Below are 22,806 nucleotides of genomic sequence, written 5' to 3'. Positions count from 1 at the left end.
CTGCCTCTGTTTATACCTCAGTTATGTGGTATAAACATACATACCTTCATGATGTACATAACCTGTCTCAAAAGAAAAGGCAAAAACTAAAATGAAGAATTTGAAATATTTATACTTGAAAGTTCTGCAAGAAGTCTGACAATTTCTCAAATGATTAAACATTTAAGCTGTCATATGAACCAAGAATTTGTTTCTAGTGAGGTAAAAACATATGTCCATACACAATGAATGACTGTACATAGTTAAGTAGTAGAAAGCTTGCCTAGGATATGCAAAGCCCTGGGCTAGATCCCAGCATCATCAAAAGAATAATTGCCTATTAGTGCTTATATCAACATTATTTATAATACCCAGCAGTGGGAAACCACAGATGTCTATCAAGTCATAAATATAACATGGTAAAATCAGAAAATGAAATATTAGTTGGCAGTAAATAAGGGAAGCATTATCACATACTTAAGTATTAATCTTGAAACACTATATGAAATTAAAAATTAATAGTGATTAAAGACCTCATTAAATTGTTTCATTTACTCAGGAAAGTAGTTTAAGAGTTGTGTCAGCCACAGCAAAGACTGGATGGAGAAACAGAAGGTACCTGTCATATCTTTTGAAACAGTAATAATCTAAAATCTAATGTTTTGGAAATGTAAAAACTACGAAATTTATAGACTTAAATGAGTGAACTGTATGAAACAAATTATCTCAATAAAGCTTCTGTAATTTTTTTTGCGAGACAAAAAAAACAGGCATGGTGGCTCACACTTGTAAAACTGTACTCAGGAGTTGGGAGACAAGAGCATCAGAAATTCAAGATCATCACTGCCTGTACATCAAGATCAAAACCAGGCCGGGTGAACATGAAAACTGTCTCAGTTTTTATGTTTTGAGAGAATACTATATCCTACAAAAAATAACACATAATTTTATCAATTACACTATTCTTCGTTAAAAATCACTTCAATACATCATACATACAGCTACAATAAACAATTTGTTGACAAAGATTTTTTTCCCTGAATGTTACACCAAAATTAGTTCATATTACTTTTATTATTAAAAAATGTTGCTATAATGCAGTCTATTGGAGCACAATCTTTGCACCTATCTAATTCTAAAACGAGTTGAGTCAAAGGATTATCTTGAAAATCCTAATGCAGGAAAAACAAAACAGAGCGATTCCCTCCCTGGGGATGCAACCTCACGGATTAGTAAATGGTATCCAGATTAGTTTGTGGATATTATTACTAATTCCCAAGAGACATCTTTGTGTGGTGACAGCTGACTCACTGTTCAGAAAACATTCAAAGGTTAAATCCCAGCATGCTGGAGCGCTGGAGGCAGAGCAGGAGGATGTCTGTGAGCTTCAGGCCATCCTGGTCTGTCCTGGTTCAGGACAGTGAGGGCTGGCTCTAAAGAAAGACCCTGCCTCAAAGAAAAAAAAGAAAAAAGAAAAAAAACAAACAAAAAACACAAAATCAACTGTAACATGAACGGTTGGAGACGGAGGGACAATTAATTGGCTCAATGTCTGCCTCCAACACACAAGCCCTGGAGTTCAATCTCTAGCACCACTTCAATGTAATTTGTTATCTCAACATAAGGGAGGAAGAGACAGAAGGATCAGAAGTCCTACTTGTCTGCATAGCAAGTTCAAGGTCATCCTGAAATACAAGAGACCTCTTTCAAAAAGTAAATCTAAGAGGCTAGGGAGACTGATAAATAGTTTAAAGGACTGGCTCTACAACAGATTTTGAGTCTCAGCATCGGGAGAGTGGCTCACAAGTCCAGTCACAAAAGATCCAATGCCCTTTCTGGCTGCTAGAGGCAGACAGACAGGAATGCAGACAAAACCAAATGTGGGGCTGGAGAGATGGCTCAGTGATTAACAGCACTGGTTGTTCTTCCAGAGGACCCGAGTTCAATTCCCAGCACCCACATGCAGCTCACAACTATATGTAATTCCAGCTCCAAGGGATCTGATACCTTCACAGCAACTCATAGTTAAATAAATTAAAAAATAAAAACATCCAAACACACAAAATAACCTTTTTAAAAAACTTTAAGGATTTTATACTATATAATAGCGTTTAATTTTTTAGATAAGAAATGATTCATTAGACAATCAATACACAAGTATTATAAGCTGGGCAATGGTGACGTTTAATCCCAGCACTCAAGAGGCAGAGGCAGGAAGATCTCTGTGAGTTCAAGGCCAGCATGATCTACAAAGCAAGTTTCAAGACAGCCAGGTCAGTTAGAGAAATCCTGTATCAAAAAAAAAAGGGGGGTGGGGGGGGTGGGGAGATAAATATAAGTAAACTATAAAATGTGTTAATATTAATTTATAAATCCAAGAAAATTAGATTTATTCTCAAAAGCTTGTCAAACCTTTACAATATATATGTATGCGTCTAAGTGTGTCTACGCTCGGGGTATGTGCACATATCAATGAAGATGCCAGGCAGTCTTCTTCACTTTCCCTTCATCTTATTTCTTGAGACAGGATTTCTCACTAAATCCAGAGCTCAGAGATTTGGCTATCTATATGGGCTGGCCACTGTCTCTGTACCCCAGAGCTAGTTACAGAAGCACACCACTACTCAGGTTTTACATGGATGCTAGGAATCTGAACTCAGGTCTTCATGCTTATGCCATACTTTACTGGCAGCCCAAAACAATACAATTTTTAATACTTATTGTTTACCACTTGCCAAAACATTATTACATATCCATTGCCTTTCATGTAGCACCCCAAAAGCCCATGGTAGATTCTATTATTATTCTTAGTCTACAAATCAGGAAAAGACCTGCTCAACAAGTAAATGGCTGATTTCTAGTCTATCTATATTTAGTATTGTCCAGTATGTTAACGGAAAATTCATAAACAGAGGATTTTAGCACAAGAGTTGTCCTTTATCAAATACTGAACTGATAGTACATGGTAGCCCCTTAAGTAATAGAGCTGTGGGGGCTGGAGAGATGGCTCAGTGGTTAAGAGCACTGCCTGCTCTTCCAAGGGTCCTGAGTTCAATTCCCAGCAACCACATGGTGGCTCGCAACCATATGTAAAGAGGTCTGGTTCCCTCTTCTGGCCTGCAGACATACACACAGACAGAATATTGTATACATAATAAATAAATAAATATTAAAAAAAATAGTAATAGAGCTGTTCAGGCTCTTCAATTGTAGTCAAAGCCAAGGAAACAAAATCCATCTATCATTTCAACAGAGAATATAAACAGGACCAACTGAGCAAGATCTGACTGACTTTAATATCTGAAAACATAACCTTTCCAGAAAAAAGCAGGAACACCCTCAGGCAAGATGAGACAAGGCAGTGAAAGACACCCCGTGGGCTGGTTGGAGCCTTGGCTCAGCGACTGAAGTGCTTGCTACACAAGCCTGCAAACACTGATTCAGGTCCCCAGAATGCTCATCAAGGTATAAACAGAAAATCGACCCCAAAGTTATCCTCTTTGTGCCCCCCTCCACACACACGCCATGCACTAACATACTATAGACTCCCTTGGGCTGGAGAGATGGCTCAGAGATTAAGAGAACTGGTTGTTTAGAGATTAAGAGAACTGGCTGTTCTTCCAGCAGTCCTGAGTTCAATTCCCAGCAACCACAGGGTGGCTAGCAACAACCATCTAGAATGAGATCTAGTGCCCTCTTCTGGCAAAACATTGTATGGATAATAAATAAATAATATTTTTGCTTCATTATTGTCTGTATTTTGTTTTGTTTTAGCTGAAAGAGTAAGGAGGTGGGAGGACCTAGGAGGAGTTTGGGGCAGTATTAAAAAAATTTTTTTTAACTAAAATAATGGTTAGAGAGCTAAAAAAAGGTTAATTCATACAGAGTTTTATAACCAGGACTTATTGCTAGTTTGTTATTTAAGTTATTGGTAATATTAATAGGGAGTTAGTGAAGATTTTTGGACCAGAAAACGGCATGATCTGATTGAAACATAGATAACTTTGATTTCATGTGTATGTATGTGTGTGTGTGTGTGTGTGTGTGTATATATATATATATAGAGAGAGAGAGAGAGAGAGAGAGAGAGAGAAAACACCTATGTAAAAACACTAATTATAGGAATCCTAGATTACAGCATGAACTTGAGCTTTAACAGAAGTCAATCAGGATTTGTGGGAAAATGGAGGGATTATCTGCTATGAAATCAAAGTTAACACCTAGACCAGTGGTTCTCCATCTGTGGGTTGCATCAGGGATCCTGCATATCAGATATTTATGTTACAATGCACAAAAGTAGAAAAATTACAGTTATGAAGTAGCAATAAAATAATTTTATGGTCAGGGGTCACCACAACATTAAGGAACTATATTACAGGATCACATTAGGAAGGTTGAGAAGTACTACCTAGACTTTTGAGTCTGATAATCCAAGATTTTTGACTGGGTCCATATCAGAACCACTCAGTAAAAATCAGTTTTGACTAAGATAAGTCTAAGATACCATGCATGATCAGTATACCTTAAGAGGTCAAGGTCTCATATTTAAAACTTGACTACCAAAATAGATATATAAATGACATAAAAGGATTAAGGAGAATCAGATGTGTATATATTAAGGACAGAATATAGTAACCAATGGACTCTAAATGCACACAAAAAAAACTTTAAGGCCAAGAATGATGGTGCACAATTTTAATCCTAGCAATCCAGAAACAAGGAAGGTCAATCTGTGAATTCAAACATAGCCTAGTTTAGATAGCAAGTTCCAGGCCAATCAGAGCTATAAATAAATTTCAGAAACAAATCAGTTATGAGATGTACACTTCTCCTGAATTTCTACTTGCTTTTCTATATTCTTCCTTCCCCATTTCTCTAACTTCTTATTACAATACACTTCCATCTTGGAAAAATCTAAATTTCAAATTTCAAATAAATAATTACCCTCCCAAATTTTGGGAACAGAAAAGACTATCATACCTAGTTCATCATTAATCTTTTAAAAATTGTTTTAAAAAGTTAAATAACCAGAACATGGATATAGCAACTGTTTTTCCAAAGGTAAATGGTATGTACAGCCACTGTAGATTAAAATACTATAAATCTATTTTGAAAAAAAAAATATTATTGCCGGGCGGTGGTGGCGCACGCCTTTAATCCCAGCACTTGGGAGGCAGAGGCAGGCGGATCTCTGTGAGTTCGAGACCAGCCTGGTCTACAAAGCTAGTTCCAGGACAGGCTCCAAAACCACAGAGAAACGCTATCTCGAAAAACAAAATAAAAAAAAAAAAAATATTAACTTGCCAGGTGGAGGTAGTGGGTGCCTTTAATCCCAGCACTAAGGAGGCTCTCTCTGTGAGTTTGAGGCCAGACTGGTCTACAAAGCAAGTTTCAGGACAGCCAGCACTACACATAGAAACCTTATCTTGAGCCCCTCCCCACCCCCCAAAAAAGTCTTTCCAATCTTTAACTATATCCTAGTTTCTTTCATATTAATTCATTTTCCTCATTCACAACCTTTATTGGTATAGTACTGGGGAGTTAACCTACAACCTCATGCGTTATAGGCAAGCACTTTACCAATAAATTGAAATCTCAGCTCAAACAAATTTTTTTAAATTTTTTATTTTTATCTTATGCACATTGGTATTTTACCTATATATGTGTCCTGTGTTAAGGTGTCGGATCCCTTGGAATGGGAGTTATAGTTATCAGCTGCCATTTGGGTGCTGGGAATTGAACTCTGTAAGAACACTTAGTGCTCTTAACTGCTGAGCCATCTCTCCAGCCCCAACATTAACCATCTTAATTCCAAATTAACCAAATAAGTTGCATATTTAATGTAATTGTTGAACTTCAAGTATATAAAAATCAAGCTAGGGTATAATAGCTCAGTGGTAGAGCAAGGCCCTGTGTATGATCCTCAGCACTGCAAAAGAAATAAAAATCTAAACTATTTGCAATACAAAAGTTATGTTTTTAAATGAGAGGTAAAAGACAGTCTTTTTTCTTCTACACTTAAAGTACTGGAGGGCTGAGGTTGTGGCTCTGAGTGAGAACACACAATTAGTGCAGGTAAGGGCCAGGCCCTAAGAGCATTTTTTCCAACTACAGTTCCAAGTGATACTGGCACCGCAAAGCTTGCACCACACCGTGCACATCCCTATTTTGATACACAGTGCAATTTAACCTTTTAAAGACCTTTTTCCCTACTGAATTTACTACAAGGTCTCTAAATTGTAGAACATTACCCTAGAATCGCAAATTAAGCATTTCTTAAAAGTTGTTTTCTCATATACAAAACATATGTGAACCTAAGTCAAACTAAATATTGTGAAGGCTATTCCAATTCTAGATCCAAAACTTTGATTTTAAAAAATTAATTATGGGCTGAGCACTAGTGATGTGTGCTTTGATCCTAGGCACTTGGGAAGCAGAGGCCAGTGGATCTCTGAGTCTGAGGTCTGGTCTACAGAGCAAGTTACAAGACAGCCAAACAAAGTTACATAGAAAAACACTGCCTCAGCTGGGTAGTGGTAGCGCATGCCTTAAATCCCAGCACTTGAGAGGCAGAGATAGGCAGATCTCTGAGTACGAGGCCAGGCTGGTCTACAAGTGTTAGTTCCAAGACAGGCTCCAAAACTATGGAGAAACCCTGTCTCGGAAAACCAAAAAAGAAAAACACTGTCTCAAAAAATAAACAAACAAACAAACAAAAAAAAACAACCAACATGATTCCTCCTACTAGCCTGCCTTGTTCAGCCTTGATATGAGCTATGTGCCTCTTCTTATAACTTGGTATGTGATGTATGGTTGATATCCCTGGGAGGCCTGTCTTTCCTGAAGGAAAATGGAGAAGTAGATCTGGGGGTGAGGGACTGGGAGGAGAAAAAAGAAGGGAAAGAGTGGTTGGGATATAATATATGAGAGAAAAGGAAAAAAAAACAATAGTGATAATTAAGGTGTCAATAATTTTGTTTCATCTCAAGTAAACTAGCCTATCCTATAGATTACATTAAGTTCAAGTCAGGTAGATTACACAGTGCACATAAGGCTAATCAATTATAGGTATCTAAGAAAATAAGCTTTGGCAATAAGTTGAAATAGCCTTCAAAGCAATTTCATGTGGTTATAAGGAACAGTTCAACGTTCAGCTGTATAGAATACCAATTTCCTTCACCAGGTAGCCATACATACACCTGGGACAGCAGTCAGAATAAAAACTCACACAGGGCACTGTCTCGCTTCCCTTTTTTCTTCATGGCATCTGTGTGGCTAAGAGGACAAGACCTAACACAGTACCAGGCTGTCCTGATTTTACTTACAAAGAATACTCAAAGCCTTGCTACTCTTTTCATCCTGGGATCACTGAGAGGGTAACTTCTTACACACAGCTTCTATTTCGTTATTTTTTTCACAAACTCTGAAAACTTCATACATTACATAGCATATTCTGATCACATCCACTCCTCATTCCCTGTGTTCAACGTTCCTTTTAGTTTCTCCCAAGATGTACTGTCCTTAATCTCTACCTTCAAACAAGGCTGCCCAGTCAGGCATGGTGACACATTTACATCCCAGAACTTAAGGGGCAGAGGAGAGGGAACTCTTTTGAGTTCAATGCCAACCTTGTCTATATAGTGAGTTCTTAGCCATGGATACATAGTTATAGTCTGTCTCAAACAAACAACAATGTTCCAGTAATGAACAAAAAAATAAATTTAAAAAAAGTAAAGGAAACTTTTAAAGATCACTTTTAAGTTTTCCATCTCAGTCCAGATATGGTGGCATTTTATCTCCAAACATGGGAGGCAGACACAGGTTCATCTTTGTGAGTTCAAGATAGCCTGGTCTACACGGAACACCAGAGGCCAGCCAGGGCTACATAATGAGACCCTGTTTTTAAAAAAAGTTTTCTACTTCACTGTCACTTCCCCTTAAATTTTGAAATCTCTACTTGCTTTTCATTCTATGCCTACACTCTGCAAAATTGTCATTTGAGCTTAACACTAACAGGACTTACGTCTCATGGGTTCCAAAAAAGAAAATTGGTAGTTTGTTTGTGGGTGGTTTCACAGCTCCATCAGGAACTTCATCTACCTAAAAGAAAGATCAGAAAAGGTAAAGCTTTTTTAAATCTTACACACCCTGCCACACACGTATGAACTCATAGAATAAGACACCCCAAATGGATCTGATAAAAAATTGATTCATTTTACAAATCCACTCAAGTAAGTTCTAAAGGCAAGATTATTTTTCCTAGAACTCATTTGGTGGTAAAACCTGTACTGACACCAAAATCCTTTTTTTTTCATACATTTAACAGTTTTATCCTTGTTTGGAAAAATACTAAGGTTATCATGTGCTTACTAAATCATCCCAGCAGCAAATCTTTTGCTTTGTTTTCTGAGACAGGGTACTTAGGATCAGAACATGATAGATAATACTTAAAAGAATTTTGATTAGATAAACTCAAAATCATTTAAAAAATAAACTGTGATGTTCTGAAATTGTAATTATTTTTCATACAAATTGTTTTTATTTCTTTTTCCAGTTTCTCTATGTAGCCTTGACTATCTTTGAAGTGAGAAATCTGCCTCTGCCTCCCAAGTGCTAGGTTTAAAGGCTATGCCACCACTGTCAGGCCCAGCAGCAAATCTTAAAGCAGTGTACAATTAGCTTTCTAAAATCCCCAATTACTTCATTTTCAGAACACATCTGACACCAAGCATTTCATACAGGAGTCTCCACCTGCTGTGCAATTCTGCAGGAGGGCTCTACAAACAGTAAGTAATGTGAGGCTAGAGAAATGGCTCCGTGGTTAAGAGTACTTGCAACTCTTCCAAAGATCCAGTTCAGCTCCTAACTCCCAAGCCAAGCCCCTTACAACCACTTCTTCTAGGGTCCATCACCCTCTTCTGGCCTCCTCAGGTACTCGCATACACATGACACACAAACTTACACACCGAAATAATTAAAAAAAAAAAAAAAGTAATATAAAAGCAGACCGAAACAAAAGCTTAAAGCACTAGTTTCCCATGTCTGAATAACAGTAAGGGTCAGAGCTCCAGGCCTGTGGTGGAGCATCACTTCAATCCAGGACAGCCGGAGTTGTTAAACAGAGAGACCCCGTCTCAAATGACAAACCAGCCGACAAGCAAGCAAGCAAACCAAAAAACAAACTGAGCTGCTTCTAAGAAAAATGGGGGGGGGGGGGGGGTAAAAACATCCTATTCCAATCCAAATGAACTCCTTAGCTGGAGTGATGGCTCAACAGTTAAGAGTACTTGCTGATCTTCCAGAGGATCCAAGTTCAATTCCTAGTATCCACATAGCAGCTCTGAAGTGTCTGAAACTTCAGTTTCAGGGATCAAACAATCTTTTGCACAAGGCACAAGTCATGGAGGTGGTGTACATATATATACGAAGGCAAAACATCCGTAAACAAAGATTTCTAAAATAATTATTTTTTCAACTGGCAGTGATGGCGCACACCTTTAATCCCAGCACTTGGGAGGCAGAGGCAGGCAGATCTATGAGTTCAAGATCAGCTGGGCCTGAAGAGCAAGTTCCAGGACAAAGAGAGCTACAGGGAGAAGTACTGTCTTGAAAGAAACAAGTTAATTTAGAGTGAGTTCCAGAACAGCCAGGGCTGCACAGAGAAACTTTGTCTCAAAAAAAAAAAAAAAAAAAATGAGCTGGATGAAGAATAATTAAAATTTCAGAACATCAGTTTATTTTCTAAAAAATTATGAGTTTATCTAATCAAAATTCTTTATCATGTTCTAATCCTAGGCACCATTATAAACTAGAAAAAAAATCACTTTTTTTCCTGAAAATGGAGCTTGGGTTTTTCATATCACATCTTGAGTCCTTAAGACTTCTCAGGTTTCCTTAACCCAGGGTACCGTCTACACCCTCCCCCTTCCCTGTGGGGAACAAAAAACCATAAAACAACTTCAAGGTCATAAGACAAGGAATGTGAATTAAAAGGCCCAAGTGCATCACCAACTGCAAATCCTATATTAAACATGTCTAAATCTAGTTTAATCACATCTGACATACAAGGGTTTGTAGTTTGCATATTTCGTTGATGATTTGTATTTTATTCAAAATTCCAAAATTTAAGGAAATGTCATTTTTAAACATAAAGATCATACTTGTTGATTTCGCCTACAATGGAACATTAGCTGAATGTCATCTCTAAATATTTCCTATAAAGAACACCTGTCAGACTCAAAAGCAAGCCACAGGGAAAGCGCGGGTATGCAGAAAAGCCGACAATTTTACAATTGCACGGGAAGAGTGCTGAAAAAAACTAAAATGAAAGGATCCAAGTAACGGTAAAGGGAAGCGAGGGAGAGGAAGCGGAGAAGAAACGATGGGAAGTAGGCCTCTGGAAAGGTTGCCGCACCGCACCGCTCCACCGGGGCTACAAATCACTTACTCGAGCTGGCCAATGAGGATAACCTTTCATCTTGGCGAAGATGAGGTCTCCAGGTTTGAAATCGCGAGTCATGTTGGAGGGGCGACGCCGGGAGTCCCAAGACCAGAAGGGGGAGCAGCGCAGCCGCGGTCGGGAGATGCAAGCGCGGACACGAGCTGGGACTGGCGGGCCCGCGGGCGGGGGAGGATGCCTCGGGGTGTCCCGACGAGCCTGCGAGGGACAGCAGGGAGGGCGGTTAAAGCGCAAACCCCAGGGAGGGGCCGCGGGGAGGAGGCCAGGGGGAGGGGAGGCCGCGGAGGGGGAGGGGGAGCCGCCTGCGCGCGGCCTCGGTCCCGAGCAGCGTCCGGGCCTGTGGCCGCCGCCACCTAAGGCAGCATCACCGCCCGCCACCCGGCCGCCCGCCTCTCCACCCCATCGCTGCCAGCGCTTTTCCCACGGGCCGCAGCCCACGAGGGAGGGGCGCGGCGGGAGAGGGGAGGGAGGCAGCTAGCGCGGCCGCCCGCTTCCCACCCGCGCTGAGCGGGGGCGGGGCGGCCCTCACCTGCCGGGCGGCGACGCTGGGGCTGCGGGGCGCGCTGGCCGCCTGTGCCCACGTCCACGCCGGCCACCTGCACCACCAGCTGCCGCAGAGGCGTCTCAACGGCTCCGAGCTGCAACCGCCACCGCCACCGCCACCGCCGCCGCCGTCGCTGCGCCGCTCCCGCGCGGCTCCCGCTCGGCGCCCGCTAGCGCTGGGCCGTACCAACTGCTCGCCCAGATGGGGGTGGCGCGGCGACTGGCGAGGGTCGTGGCTCGGAAGCGGAGCTCTTGGAGACGCGAGGGCCCACAGGTGCCCCTGCTTACAAGAAACAGCAGCCAGGTGCCGTGGGACCAGAGGGACGGGAAGGGCCTCCGGGGAGGCGGGCCGGAACTGATTGTCTCCCACCCCCGCGGCTGGCACAGTGGTCGCGCCCGGCCCGCCCCTGCTGGCTGCTCTGCGTGTGTGTATTTGTATGTGTACTGTATGTAAAAGGCGGGGAGGGAGGAAACGATTGTTGTGAACCCCGTTTGGGGGCGGGTATTCGGGCCTGTAGCCCTTGGCTACATGTTTAAGAAAAACTGGCAGTTCGAGGTGATTGTTCTCGCCTCCTCCTCCAAGGTGGTGGTACTGTAATGCTCCTGCGCGGTTTACATCATCCAAAAAAAAAAAAAAAAAAGAGGAGCTGTGCAAAAACCCAGAGATCAAATTGGGCTATGAAGCAGTTGCAGGGTGTGCACCTTTTAGGCCTCTTCAACATCGCAGAATGGGCTTTGCAGTCTTCGTTTCCTTGGGACTGTAACGTGAGAAAGCCTTATTTCATTTCTTTACCATTTCAGCCACGGAGAACCGTTAAGAAAAATGCAATCCCAGTGGATGCAAAACGTGAAAGGTACAAAACAATGACACGGAAAGCGCAGTTAGCTTGTTAGGATATGGATTTGGGCCTAAACTAAATTTAAAATTTTATTTCCTTAGGAGAGTGGTGGCTAATAGGTGGTACAAGAGACAAGTCTTACAAACACCTACATATTCACCTCTTAAAGCGTTTTTAAAGGTGATGTTATTTTTGATCCTTTAGCCAATGCATGTTTTTAATATTTTGTAACATACCTAGCTTGCTGATGTGGATTGACACTTCATGATTTTTACTGTACCAGAACTGTCTAATTTTTCTTATCCATTAACACCCTGGTTTTCAACAAATATGTGGTACAGTAGAAGACATTTTTCTTTCATCCTTCATTGATTCTCCCCAAAATGCTGTTTATAATGAAGCACTGTTTGATATTGAAAATACCTACGTTAACAAGATCAGATATTTCCTATATAAGAGAGGCTAGAAAAGTTAATGACATGAAAAATATTAAAACGTGTAAGTATTTATGCCTATCTAATACTGCTTTAAATAAAGACTCGCAGCTGAGAATAAATTCGAAAAGGCTTTGTTTGAATAGCAAAAATTGTGGGATTTTATTTTTTTAAAGGAATATTTCATGCCTTTAAAAGGAAATACGGCATCCAAATGTTAAATTACTGCAAGGAGGCAACTGTGGAGCTGCATTAGTCAGAGGGTTCCGTGTGGAGCTAAAAGAAATAACGGGAAATATTGGTGGCATGTCATCAAGCTTATTGTTCTGAACTTGATATTGTGTTTAGGGGGCTATCCAAAGTTGCACAGCAAGAAGGAGGTAAAACTGATTCTTTAAAAGTGGATTATTGCCAGGTGGTGGTGGCACCCACCTCTAGTCCCAACGCTGGGGAGGCAGAAGCAGGTGGAGCTCTGTGAGTTCAAGGCCAGCCAGGTCTAAAGAGCTAAATCCAGGACAGCCAGAGTTAGACAGGGAAAACATGGCTTGAAAGAAAAAAAAAAAAAAAAAAACCACAAAACTGGATTACTGATGTCTCGGTGTAGATGTGAGCAGAAACAGACCCTGTTATGTGTCATTGTTGATTAAGAAGGGAAGAAAAAAAAAAGCACAACTAAGCGATTATCAAAACAACTGTCAGGTGTGAGTGTAAATCATGGACCTGGAAAGAGATGGAAAAATGTCTGATCCTAAGTAACAAGTATCAAAGCAGCACCCAGCCATTGTCCTCAGTGCTACAGGGCCTTGAAACTGCAATTGTCCTCAGGCCCTGCAGCCTGGGCTTCACCTGAGGGCTTGCTAGCAGTTTTACCACCCCCATCTACTAATCTGCATTTTAACAAAAGCCCCAGATTTTTTTGTTTTGCTTTGTTTCTTCACCTGAGAACTAGATAGCAGTTTAACCTCCCAGATCTACTAATCTGCATTTTTAACAAGATCCCCAGGTTTGGGTTTTTTGTTGTTGTTGTTTTGTTTTGTTATTGGGTTTTTGTTTGGGGTTTTTTGTTTTTTTATTGTGGTAGAGGCACTGCCTATGGAGACCAGGGGCCACCATGTGCAAGCAGGTTTCTTCCTTCCACTATGTGGGTCCCAAGATTAAACTCGGGTTTTCCAGGTTTGGCAACAGGGGCCCTTACCTACTGAGTCACCTTGCTGCCCCCTTCCATCCTTGGTGACCTTTATGAATATTCAAGTTGCAGAGAAAGTTTACAATCCACTGGAAGTCCTCACGGTGGTGATGGCTATAATCCACAGGAGCAGTAAAACTCAGGCTGGAGGATGAGAAATTAGAGGCCAACCTGTAGGCAAAGCCTTTTCTGAAAGACACACACAGAGAAAGACTATCAGATGAAGGTATATATTGCTTTTAAAAGATACCTTTGTGTTAGTGCTAAATGGCCATGCCAACAAGTAAAGGAGGTGGTTATTGCTAGTAGGGATAATCAGGAATAAAAAAAAAAATGAAAAGAGACATGCACTTGATGTACGAGTGTTGAACCAGTATGATACTTACACTCATTAGGGGCACATTTTGGCAATTTTAGCTAGCAGTAGTCTGAACACAACAGGTGACACCTTTTAAACAACAAATCAAAGCAAAACAGGTGGTGGTTTAAGCCTCCAGAGAACAAAGGGCCATAATCCCTGGCAACAACGGTTCTGAATCTAAGTGGGAGGGGAAAAGAGGGGGGAAAACGGAAAAAGGAGGAGGGGAGGTGGGAATGGAAATGGCTGGGTGTGTGAAAGCCCCTGGCCGAGCTTTGCTCCTCCCACCACAGGAGAAAGAGTACACTTCCCAAAACTGTAACCAGCTAGCCAAAGAGAGCAGCAAATCTCAGTGTGTCTGGACAAAACACAAGCACCATCTTCCCATTCTGCACATGAGAAAGCAGGCTCATAGAAGATGAGCAACTTGCCCAAGTACACTTGCCATCAAGGACCCCAACCAACTTCCAGCCTTTGTGCTCCCTGGTCTGCGCCATTTTGTAATTTCACAAGCGCTCTAGGTTGTGCGGGAAGGCTGGAGGTTGCAGAAGGCTGAGAGTGGCTCATAATTAGAGAAAGATGCTGGAAGTAGAGGCAGCCCGGTTCCCTTAGCCCAGCTTCAATTCCCTAACAATTTCCCCACCCACCCCATGGCCCGGATGATCTTCCGTTTAACTCTTTCTGGGCCTGAGTAACTCAATCCAAAAATCACACCTAACTATCATCTTCTAGTGCCTCACTTTCTTACAATCTTCCTAGTTTTTAAACTACTTAGAACCAACTATCCTCATAGGTGCCTGTATTTTGCAGGTACTCAACACCGAACGAACAGTAAAGGGAGCTCACTGACTCGGGACTGACAGCGGCAGAAACACCATAGGACCAAACTAGGCCCTCTAAATATAGGTGACAGTTGTGTAGCTGGAGCAGTCTCTGGGGCCACTGGCAGTAGGACCAGGATTTATCCCTAGTGCTTGTACTGGCTTTTTGGAGCCCATTCTCTTTGAAGGGATACCTTGCACAGCCAAGATACAGTGGGGAGGGCCTTGGTCCTGCCTCAAAGTGATATGCTAGATAGACTTTGTTGACTCCCATGGGAAGCCTTACCCTCTTTAAGGCATGAATGGGGAATGGTGTGGGGGGGAAAGGTGGGAGGAGCAGAAGGGGAAGGAGTGGGAACTGGGATTGGTATGTAAAATGAAAAATGATTGCTTTTAAAAAATACACACTGGGGGCTGCAAAGATGGCTCAGCGGTTAAGAGCACTGACTGCTCTTCCAGAGGACCCGGGTTCGATTCCCAGCACCCACATGGCAGCTCACAACTGTCTGAAAATGCAGTTCCATGAGATCTGACACCTTCACACCAACAAACATAATAAAGTTAAGTAAATAAATTAAAAAAAAGTTTAAAAAAATAAATAAATAAATAAAAAATACACACTATTTTAAAAATAAAGTAAGATCTAAAATATTTTAATAGCTTTTCTTTCTAAATGAAATTTGATGCTTATTAGAAAAAAATATTCCTTCATACTTTCCCACAGTTCTGTCTTACTAACCAACCTTATACTTAATAGTCATTACTGACCTGTTTTATTATTATTAATCCAAAGATGCAAGAAGATAGACCACCGACTCAAATCATCATGGCCAAATTAATTAAAGCAAGCTTTTTGTTTGTTTGGCTTTGGTTTTTGTTTTGTTTTGTTTTCTAGATAGGGTTTCTCTGTAGTACTGGCTCCTGGCTGTCCTGGAACTGGCTATGTATATAGACCAGGCTGACCTCAAACTCACAAAAATATGCCTAGTTCTGCTTCCTGAGTGCTGGTGATTTAAGGAGTGCACCATCCCCGGCTGGTGTGGATTTTTGCTCTTACTTTTTAAATGTAAATATATCTGACTTGTTATCATGTTTTCCACAGTGATTAGTAGAAAATTTTGGTTTAGCGGGGCAATGATGGCACATGGCTTTAATCCCAGCATTCAGGAGGCAGAGGCAGGCAGATCGCTGTGAGTTTGAGGCCAGCCTAATCTATCTGAACTATCCAGAACAGGCTCCAAAACTACAGAGAAACCCTGTCTAGAAAAAAAAAAAAAAAAAAAAGGAAGGAAGAAAGAAAGAGAAAGAAAAAAGGAAAGAAAAAAGAATTTTGGCTTAAATATATCTTTTTAAGATTTATTAACCTAGAATAACATGAAAATTAAGGGCTTTTGAAAAATTGAGTTCATGTACAGACTGGAAAATGCAAAGTAGTTGATTTTTAAATTTTCTGTGTATATTCATTACTCTGCTGGGACTGAGGGGTAGCTCCATAGACAAAGTACTTGCTGTGCAAATGAGAACATGATTTCAACCCCAGAACCCACGGGAGAAAAAGCCAGCAAGGATGGCACATGGGTGTGTTGCCAGTGCTGGGAGGGAGCAGAGCATCCCTGGGACTAACCTAGCCTATTTAGAGAAAAGGCCAGCAAGAGAGTTTGTCTCCAAAAATAAGGTGCATATAACTAGGCAGTGATGGCACACACTTTTATCCCAGCACCTGAGAGCCAGAGGCAGAGGGATCTCTGCATTCAAAGTCAACCTGTTCTGCAGACCAATCTGAATTCAAGTCAGCCTGTTCTACAGAGAGAGAGTTCCAGGACAGCCAGGACTACATAGAGAAACCCTGTCTCTAACAAAACAAAAAATAAAAATAAATAAATAAAATAATATAAAAAAATAAAGTACATGGTTCCTAAGGAATGACACTCAGGGCTGACCCCTCGGGCCTCCACATGCACATCCACACACATGCTTGTGCAGCACTTCACACACACACACACACACACACACACACAGAGAGAGAGAATCATGCTTCTTCAATTTACATTAGCATAGTTTTTTTTCTCTTTTCCTGTCCTTTTCTTCACTCCTGATCCCTTCCTTCCTTTCTCTCTTCCTATTTTACAGGTCCACTCCTCCTGCTAGACATGTGCCAAGGCCAAATGGCGGAGGGCTTTCCAGTTATGCCAGCCCCTGTACCAGCTCTGAGGACACCAAGCTAGGATACCAACTGGGCAAGGACTAGCAGGTTGACTTCACCCACATGCCCACTCTTAAAAAGCTCCATTATCTCTTGTTGACACCTTTAGGATGGATGGAGGCGTTTCCCATCTCCAGAGAAACAGCAGAAGTGGTGGTGCAGCCCGGTGGTGGTGGCGCACGCCTTTAATCCCAGCACTCGGGAGACAGACGCAGGCGGATGTCTGTGAGTTCGAGACCAGCCTGGTCTACAAGAGCTAGTTCCAGGACAGTCTCCAAAACCACAGAGAAACCCTGTCTCAAAAAAAACAAAAGAAGAAGAAGAAGAAGAAGAAGAAGAAGAAGAAGAAGAAGAAGAAGAAGTAGTAGTGATGATGCAGTTACTCCTGGAACACATCATCCCCAATTTGGCATGCCATGCCCTCGCAAGCTCCTAGGACATCAGCGCTGGTACCACATCTCCAGGCTCAAGTGGGCACCTATCCAGGATAAATGGTCTGTCCTACAACTGGGACCCTCTGCTTTCTGGTTTTTCAAAATGTCCCGATAAAGAGCATATATGCTCTTGTGTCTTGCTCGTTCATCTTTGTCATTCAACTTTGCCTCTTCTGTACAACCAGGGCATGTCTCCGCTTCATTCTTCCCGGCAATCTCCACTCTTCCCATGGCTAGCCTCATTCATAGGGCTGTGATAATAACCATTTTTTTTCTTTCTTCTCCTAGCAACTTGCCTTCTCTGCTTCCTCAAGAAACAAATTCCTGAGGTCTCCAGGATGGCAGTTAACTGAATGCTTCTTCACCCATACCTCCGGCTGAGCCTAAGTCCACTGACTCCCTACTCCCTGTCACCATGTAGTCCTATACCAACAGGTAGTAAGCAGACTTGAACCATCACCCATTTATCCAAGAAGGTTGGGGTGCTCTGCTCCTCCCTCTCCGGACCCTGCCCACTCAGAAAGACTGCCTAAAGCCCAGGCTCCTTCCCTGAAGCTCAAGATCTCACCCACAGGGAGTTAAGCCCTGGTCCTTGGACCTGCACAGGGATTTCTCTTCTGCTCACTTTCCCGACAGTCACTTGAGGAATTGCTTTCCTCAGATTAAACCTGGTCTTTTAACTTGGCTTGATCTGGCTTACTATGTTGTCAGAGAAACTTACCAGGATCCAAAATTACCTGTCACTTCCCTCCTGTCTTTCTTCCTTTTCTGTTTTTTTTTTTTTTTGAGACAAGGTCTCAGGTAGCTTTTGTGAGCAGCTGACGGCTGCGCCTCTTGCCTCAGCCTCCAGGATTACAGGTGCACACCGCCACATACGTACAGCATCATCTGTGTAGCTTTTTAAACATACTCTGTAAACATTTGTTTGGAGATTTTTGTTTTGTTTGTTTTGCTTTAAATTGGCCTGAAGTGGTGGCACACCTTCAATACCAGCAGCGGGGAGGCAGAGGCAGGAAGACCTCTGTGAGTTCATGGCCATACTGATGTACACAGCAAATTCCACATGGCCACACTGGTCATCCAAAGCTACACAGTGAGATCCTGTCTCAAAAATTTTTTTAGGGCTGGAGAGATGGCTCAGCGGTTCAGAGCACTGACTGTTCTTCCAGAGGACCTGAGTTCAATTCCCAGCAACCACGTGGTGGCTCACAACCATCTGTAATGAGATCTGGCGCCCTCTGGCCTGCAGGCATACGTGGAGGCAGACTTTCTATACATAATAAATAAATAAAATCTTTAAAATTTTTTTATTATATTCTTATTTACTTATTAGTATGTGTTCTCTGGCACAGTGTGGATGTTAAAGAACAATTCCATGTACCATGTGCGTCCCAGGGATCAGTTGAGGTTGTTATTATAGTTTAATTGCAGAAGGTAACCTTGGTGGGTTGGAGACAAGGAGTCATACCGTGCAACAGAGCTCACATAGGATGTTTATTGCATGTGTGCGTGTGTGTGTGTGTGTGCGCGCGTGCATGCAGAGGTGACCTCCAAGTAAGAGCAGAAGGAAGGAAGAGTGGAGCCACACGGGCTTGCTTTTTTTAACTAGGGGATATAGCGCATGCGCATAGAGAGCATGCACAGTGCCACATCTTGGCAGCTGCTGCTGACACATCCTGCTAGGTCCCTGAGAGCAGGCTAGTGTAAATGCCTGAATGCTAACAGTTGTCTCTGCTATTAGGCTTGGTGGCAAGTGCTTTTACCCAATGAGACATCTCACCAGCCCCATTAGATGGGTTCTTAAAAAGGAGAGCAAATGGAGGATGGAACTTGGGAGGGCTTGAAGTGAGAAAAAGGAAGGGGGAAATTATATAATTATATTAATTTCAAAAAAAAATGTATTTAAAATTTTTTTAAAATATATATTAAGTGGAGCTCATTTAGGTGATCTATATTTTTTCTTTTATCTATTTATTTATTTTTCCAAGATAGGGTTTCTCTGTTGCTTTGGAGCCTGTCCTGGAACTTGCTCTTGTAGACCAGGCTGGCCTCGAACTCACAGAGATCTGCCTGCCTCTGCCTTCTGAGTGCTGGGATTTAAGGCATGTGCCCCATCACTCCCACCCAGCAAAGTGATCCATATTCTTTACTGAATTTGGGTGTTTTGCATTTTATAATCAGATTGGTGGGGTTTGTTTGTTTGTTTGCTTTATTTACTTATTTATTTTTTAATATGTATGAGTGATTTGCCTGAGTGTATGTGTACTACCTATGTGCTTGGTACCCATGGAAATCAGAAGAGGGTTTCAGGTCCTGGAACTGGAGTTACAGATGGTTGTAAACTACCATGTAGATGCTAGGATTCAAACTTGAGTTCTCTTCAGGAGCAGCGAGTGTTCTTAACCACCAAGCCATCTTGCCAGCCCCATTGCATGGGTTTTTAAATCTGCATTTGTATGGGTGATAATAAAGTATAGACTTTTCCTCATGTTTTTTTAACTAGCATGCTATTAATACAAAAAGTGAATTTTATTGCCATTTTTACATATGTAAACACACACTGATCCTGTTTACCCCATACTTCTCTCTCAACCCACTTCTATCCCCTCTAATTTGGATGGGTTTTGTGTGTGAGTGTATGGGTGGTATGTATACACACACACACACACACACACACGTTCATGAGGGAGGGTGCACATGCATGTATGTATGATTGTGAGGCCAGAGATCAACTTCAGATGTTTTTCTCTATTGGCGTGAACATGTGCATGTCATGAAATGCTAACAGAGAGGGAGCAAGACATTCAGGAGGACAGGTAAATGCCACACAAGTCATGTGGCAACACAGATGAATAGAAATGGATTAATTTAAGTCATAAGAGCTAGGGGACAAGCTAGTTGGTAGTGTCGCACGCCTTTAATCCCAGCACCTGGGAAGCAGAGGTAGGCAGATTTCTGTGAGTTCGAGGCTAGCCTGGTCTACAAGAGCTAGTTCTAGGACAGGCTCCAAAGCCACAGAGAAACCCTGTCTCGAGAAACCAAAAAATAAAAATAAAAAATTAAAAAAAAGAGCTAGGGATAAGCTTTCGTAATTAATAATAAGTCTCTGTGTCATTACTGAGGACCCAACAGTCCCAACCAAAATGTCTGATTCCATGTGAGTCCCACAATCAAATTCAGGTTATTTATCATCAGGCTTGGCAGCAAGCGTCTCTCACACTAAGATATCTTACTGCCCTCCACCTTGTCTTTTGAGACAGGGTTCTCAATGAACATGGAGCTCTCCAACGAGGCTGGCTAGCCAATGAACTCCAGGGATCTTCTGGTCTTGTCTCTCCAGCACTGGGATTCCAGATTCAACGTGCCCACCCTTGTTTTGTTTTGTTTTGTTTTACATATGTGTTAGGGGTCTAAATTAAAATCCTTTTGTTTGTATAGCAAACATTTTATCAACTGAGCCATTTTCCCAGTTCTTTAGATGGGTTTTTGTAATACTAAGTCATGCATAACTAATTAAATAATGTGGTAGTTTGAATGTGAGTGACCTCCATAGTTTCATATATTTGTATGCTTAGTCACCAGGGACTCTTTGAAAAGATTACAAGGATTAGGAGGTGTGGCCTTGATGGAGGAAGTGTGTCACTGTATGTGGGCTTTGAGGTATCAAATGCCCACACCAGACTCAGTCCCTCTGTCTCTCTGTCTCTCTCTGTCTCTGTCTCTGTCTCTGTCTCTGTCTCTCTCTCTCTCTCTTTCACTGCCCCTTCGTGGATCAAGATGTAGCTCTCAGCTACTGCTCCAGTACTTTGTGGGCTGCTATATTCCCTGCCATGAAGATAATAGACTAACCCTCTGAAAATGTAAGCCAGACCCAAGTTAAATGCTTTCCTTCCTAGGGCTGCCATTGTCACAGTGTTTCTTCACAGCAGTATAACAGTGACTAAGCCATATAACATACATAACAGATTTTGATAAAAATATTCATCATCAAAGTTCTATTCAAGCTACTTCTGTTAAGCAGATGCATCGTAACCAAGGACTAATATTTAATGACTGTAAACAGAAAGCTGTACTTTCATTTCCCAGCCTCCCAGACCTGAATAATCACACAAACTATACTAATTATAACACTGTTTGGCCAACGGCTCAGGCATATTTCTAGCTAGCTCTTACATCTTAAATCAACCCATTTCTATTATTTTCTATTTTACTGTGAGGTTCATGGTTTGTTACCTCATATCTTGCTTCTTGGGCAGCTACACAGCATCTTCCTGACTCTGCATTCTTTCTCTCTGCATTCAGTTTAGTTTTCCTACCTAGCTATATTCTACCCTGCCATAGGCTAAATAAAGCAGCTTCTTTATTAACCAATGGTAATAAAACATTTATAGCACAGAGAGGAATCTCACATCAAATGATTGTATTGAAATATTTACTTACAGTCTTTCATTTGTACCTGTCATTAGATAAGGACAGTGGGAAGCTGGCAAGATGGCTAAGCAGTTAAGAGCATTTGCTCCTTTCCAGAGGATCCAAGTTTTATTCCAGTATTTGGGTAGCTCTTAAGTGTCTATAACTCCAGCTCCAGGGAATCTAATGTCTTCTGGCTTCTGCAGATACCTACACATATATGTCAGACACAGAGACACATACATAAACTTTAAAACAAAAATCATTTAAAAACTTTCATACATATATATTTAATTAAAGGGGAATATATACATATATATTACTCAGTTTGGCAGTTAGCATATATTTAAATTTTTAACACATGTTAGAAATGTTTTAACATGTTACAGGATTAAAGTAATCTAAAAGTTAGCTAGAAAAATGTTATAATAAGTTTGAAGTATATTACTATTTCAGAATACATTCCGTTTGACAGAATCACATTTTTATCCTAAATTTGAACTGACATATTTGGAAATAGGAATTTTGGAAACTTCCCAGATATGTATTAAAATCATAGTTTGCTAAGTGAGTGAGAAGTCACAGGTTTGTGTAAAGAGAACACTGAGTGGCTGGAGGTGCCCTAGGTTCAATCCCCAGCTCCCACATGGCAGCCCACTACTGTTTGTAGCCCCAGTTCCAGAGGCTCCAATGCCCTCTTCTGACCTCTGCAGGCCCAAGGCATGCATGTGCAAAATGCTCATCACACATAAAACCACTGAGAATTATTTCTTTGAGAGGAATAAGGAGACACTCAAATAGTCTGTATTTCTTGTCAGTGCTGTGTCTGTTTTGCTCATATGAGAGTCTTTTATACCCTTTTTATATAATTTGAGAGATAGATGAGACAGAACTGGGCCATTGCTGTTCTGTTAAGCAATAAGTGCTTATAAGGAAAATAGAAAAATCACAAGATCCAATTAATGCCATAAGCTTGAATTTCACAAACTTTTTATTTTTTGAGACAGGGTCTCACGTTAACCCAGATTGGCTTGTTCAAACTTGGTCCTGTAGCCAAGGATGACCTTGAACTTCTGACCCTCCTTTCTCTACTTCCTAAGTGCTGGGATTACAGGCATTAAACAGGACAGTAGTTTTTAT

At 41.5% G+C, this 22,806-nt stretch overlaps 2 protein-coding genes across 6 annotated transcripts in view; one reads left to right on the top strand and one right to left on the bottom strand.

Moving 5' to 3' along the window:
* The window catches only part of Psip1 (PC4 and SFRS1 interacting protein 1), a 48,786-nt gene extending 37,682 nt beyond the window's left edge, over window positions 1–11,104 (bottom strand). For all 5 annotated transcript variants that reach the window (XM_041651534.1, XM_041651539.1, XM_041651536.1 and 2 more), the window contains exons 1-3: window positions 10,968–11,104; window positions 10,427–10,636; window positions 8,003–8,079 (exon numbers count right to left, since the gene is read on the bottom strand). In XM_041651534.1, coding sequence (XP_041507468.1) covers window positions 8,003–8,079; window positions 10,427–10,498 — 149 coding nt within the window. In that variant the 5' untranslated portion in view covers window positions 10,499–10,636; window positions 10,968–11,104. The remainder of the gene's footprint in view (window positions 1–8,002; window positions 8,080–10,426; window positions 10,637–10,967) is intronic.
* LOC121447893 (SKI family transcriptional corepressor 1-like) lies at window positions 10,497–18,441 on the top strand. Its single transcript, XM_041651159.1, has 4 exons — window positions 10,497–10,594; window positions 10,668–11,285; window positions 11,783–11,835; window positions 16,750–18,441. The coding sequence occupies exons 1-4, from the start codon at window positions 10,497–10,499 to the stop codon at window positions 16,842–16,844; spliced, it is 864 nt and encodes a 287-aa protein (XP_041507093.1). The 3' UTR covers window positions 16,845–18,441.
* Window positions 18,442–22,806: the final 4,365 nt, after the last annotated feature.

This window comes from Microtus oregoni, unplaced genomic scaffold (genome assembly GCF_018167655.1).
Source record: "Microtus oregoni isolate MIOR12 unplaced genomic scaffold, Mior012 000005F_ref0000423, whole genome shotgun sequence".
NCBI classification, from domain to species: Eukaryota; Metazoa; Chordata; class Mammalia; order Rodentia; family Cricetidae; genus Microtus; species Microtus oregoni.
This window is presented reverse-complemented; position numbering and strand designations above follow the sequence as displayed.

Excerpts from the sequence above, each read along its gene's own strand:
- LOC121447893 (XM_041651159.1), top strand. The coding sequence starts at position 10,497 with ATGTTGGAGGGGCGACGCCGGGAGTCCCAAGACCAGAAGGGGGAGCAG. Across the intron at positions 11,286-11,782 it reads TTACAAGAAACAGCAGCCAG|CCACGGAGAACCGTTAAGAA; the intron begins GTGCCGTGGGAC and ends TTACCATTTCAG. Across the intron at positions 11,836-16,749 it reads GTGGATGCAAAACGTGAAAG|GTCCACTCCTCCTGCTAGAC; the intron begins GTACAAAACAAT and ends CCTATTTTACAG.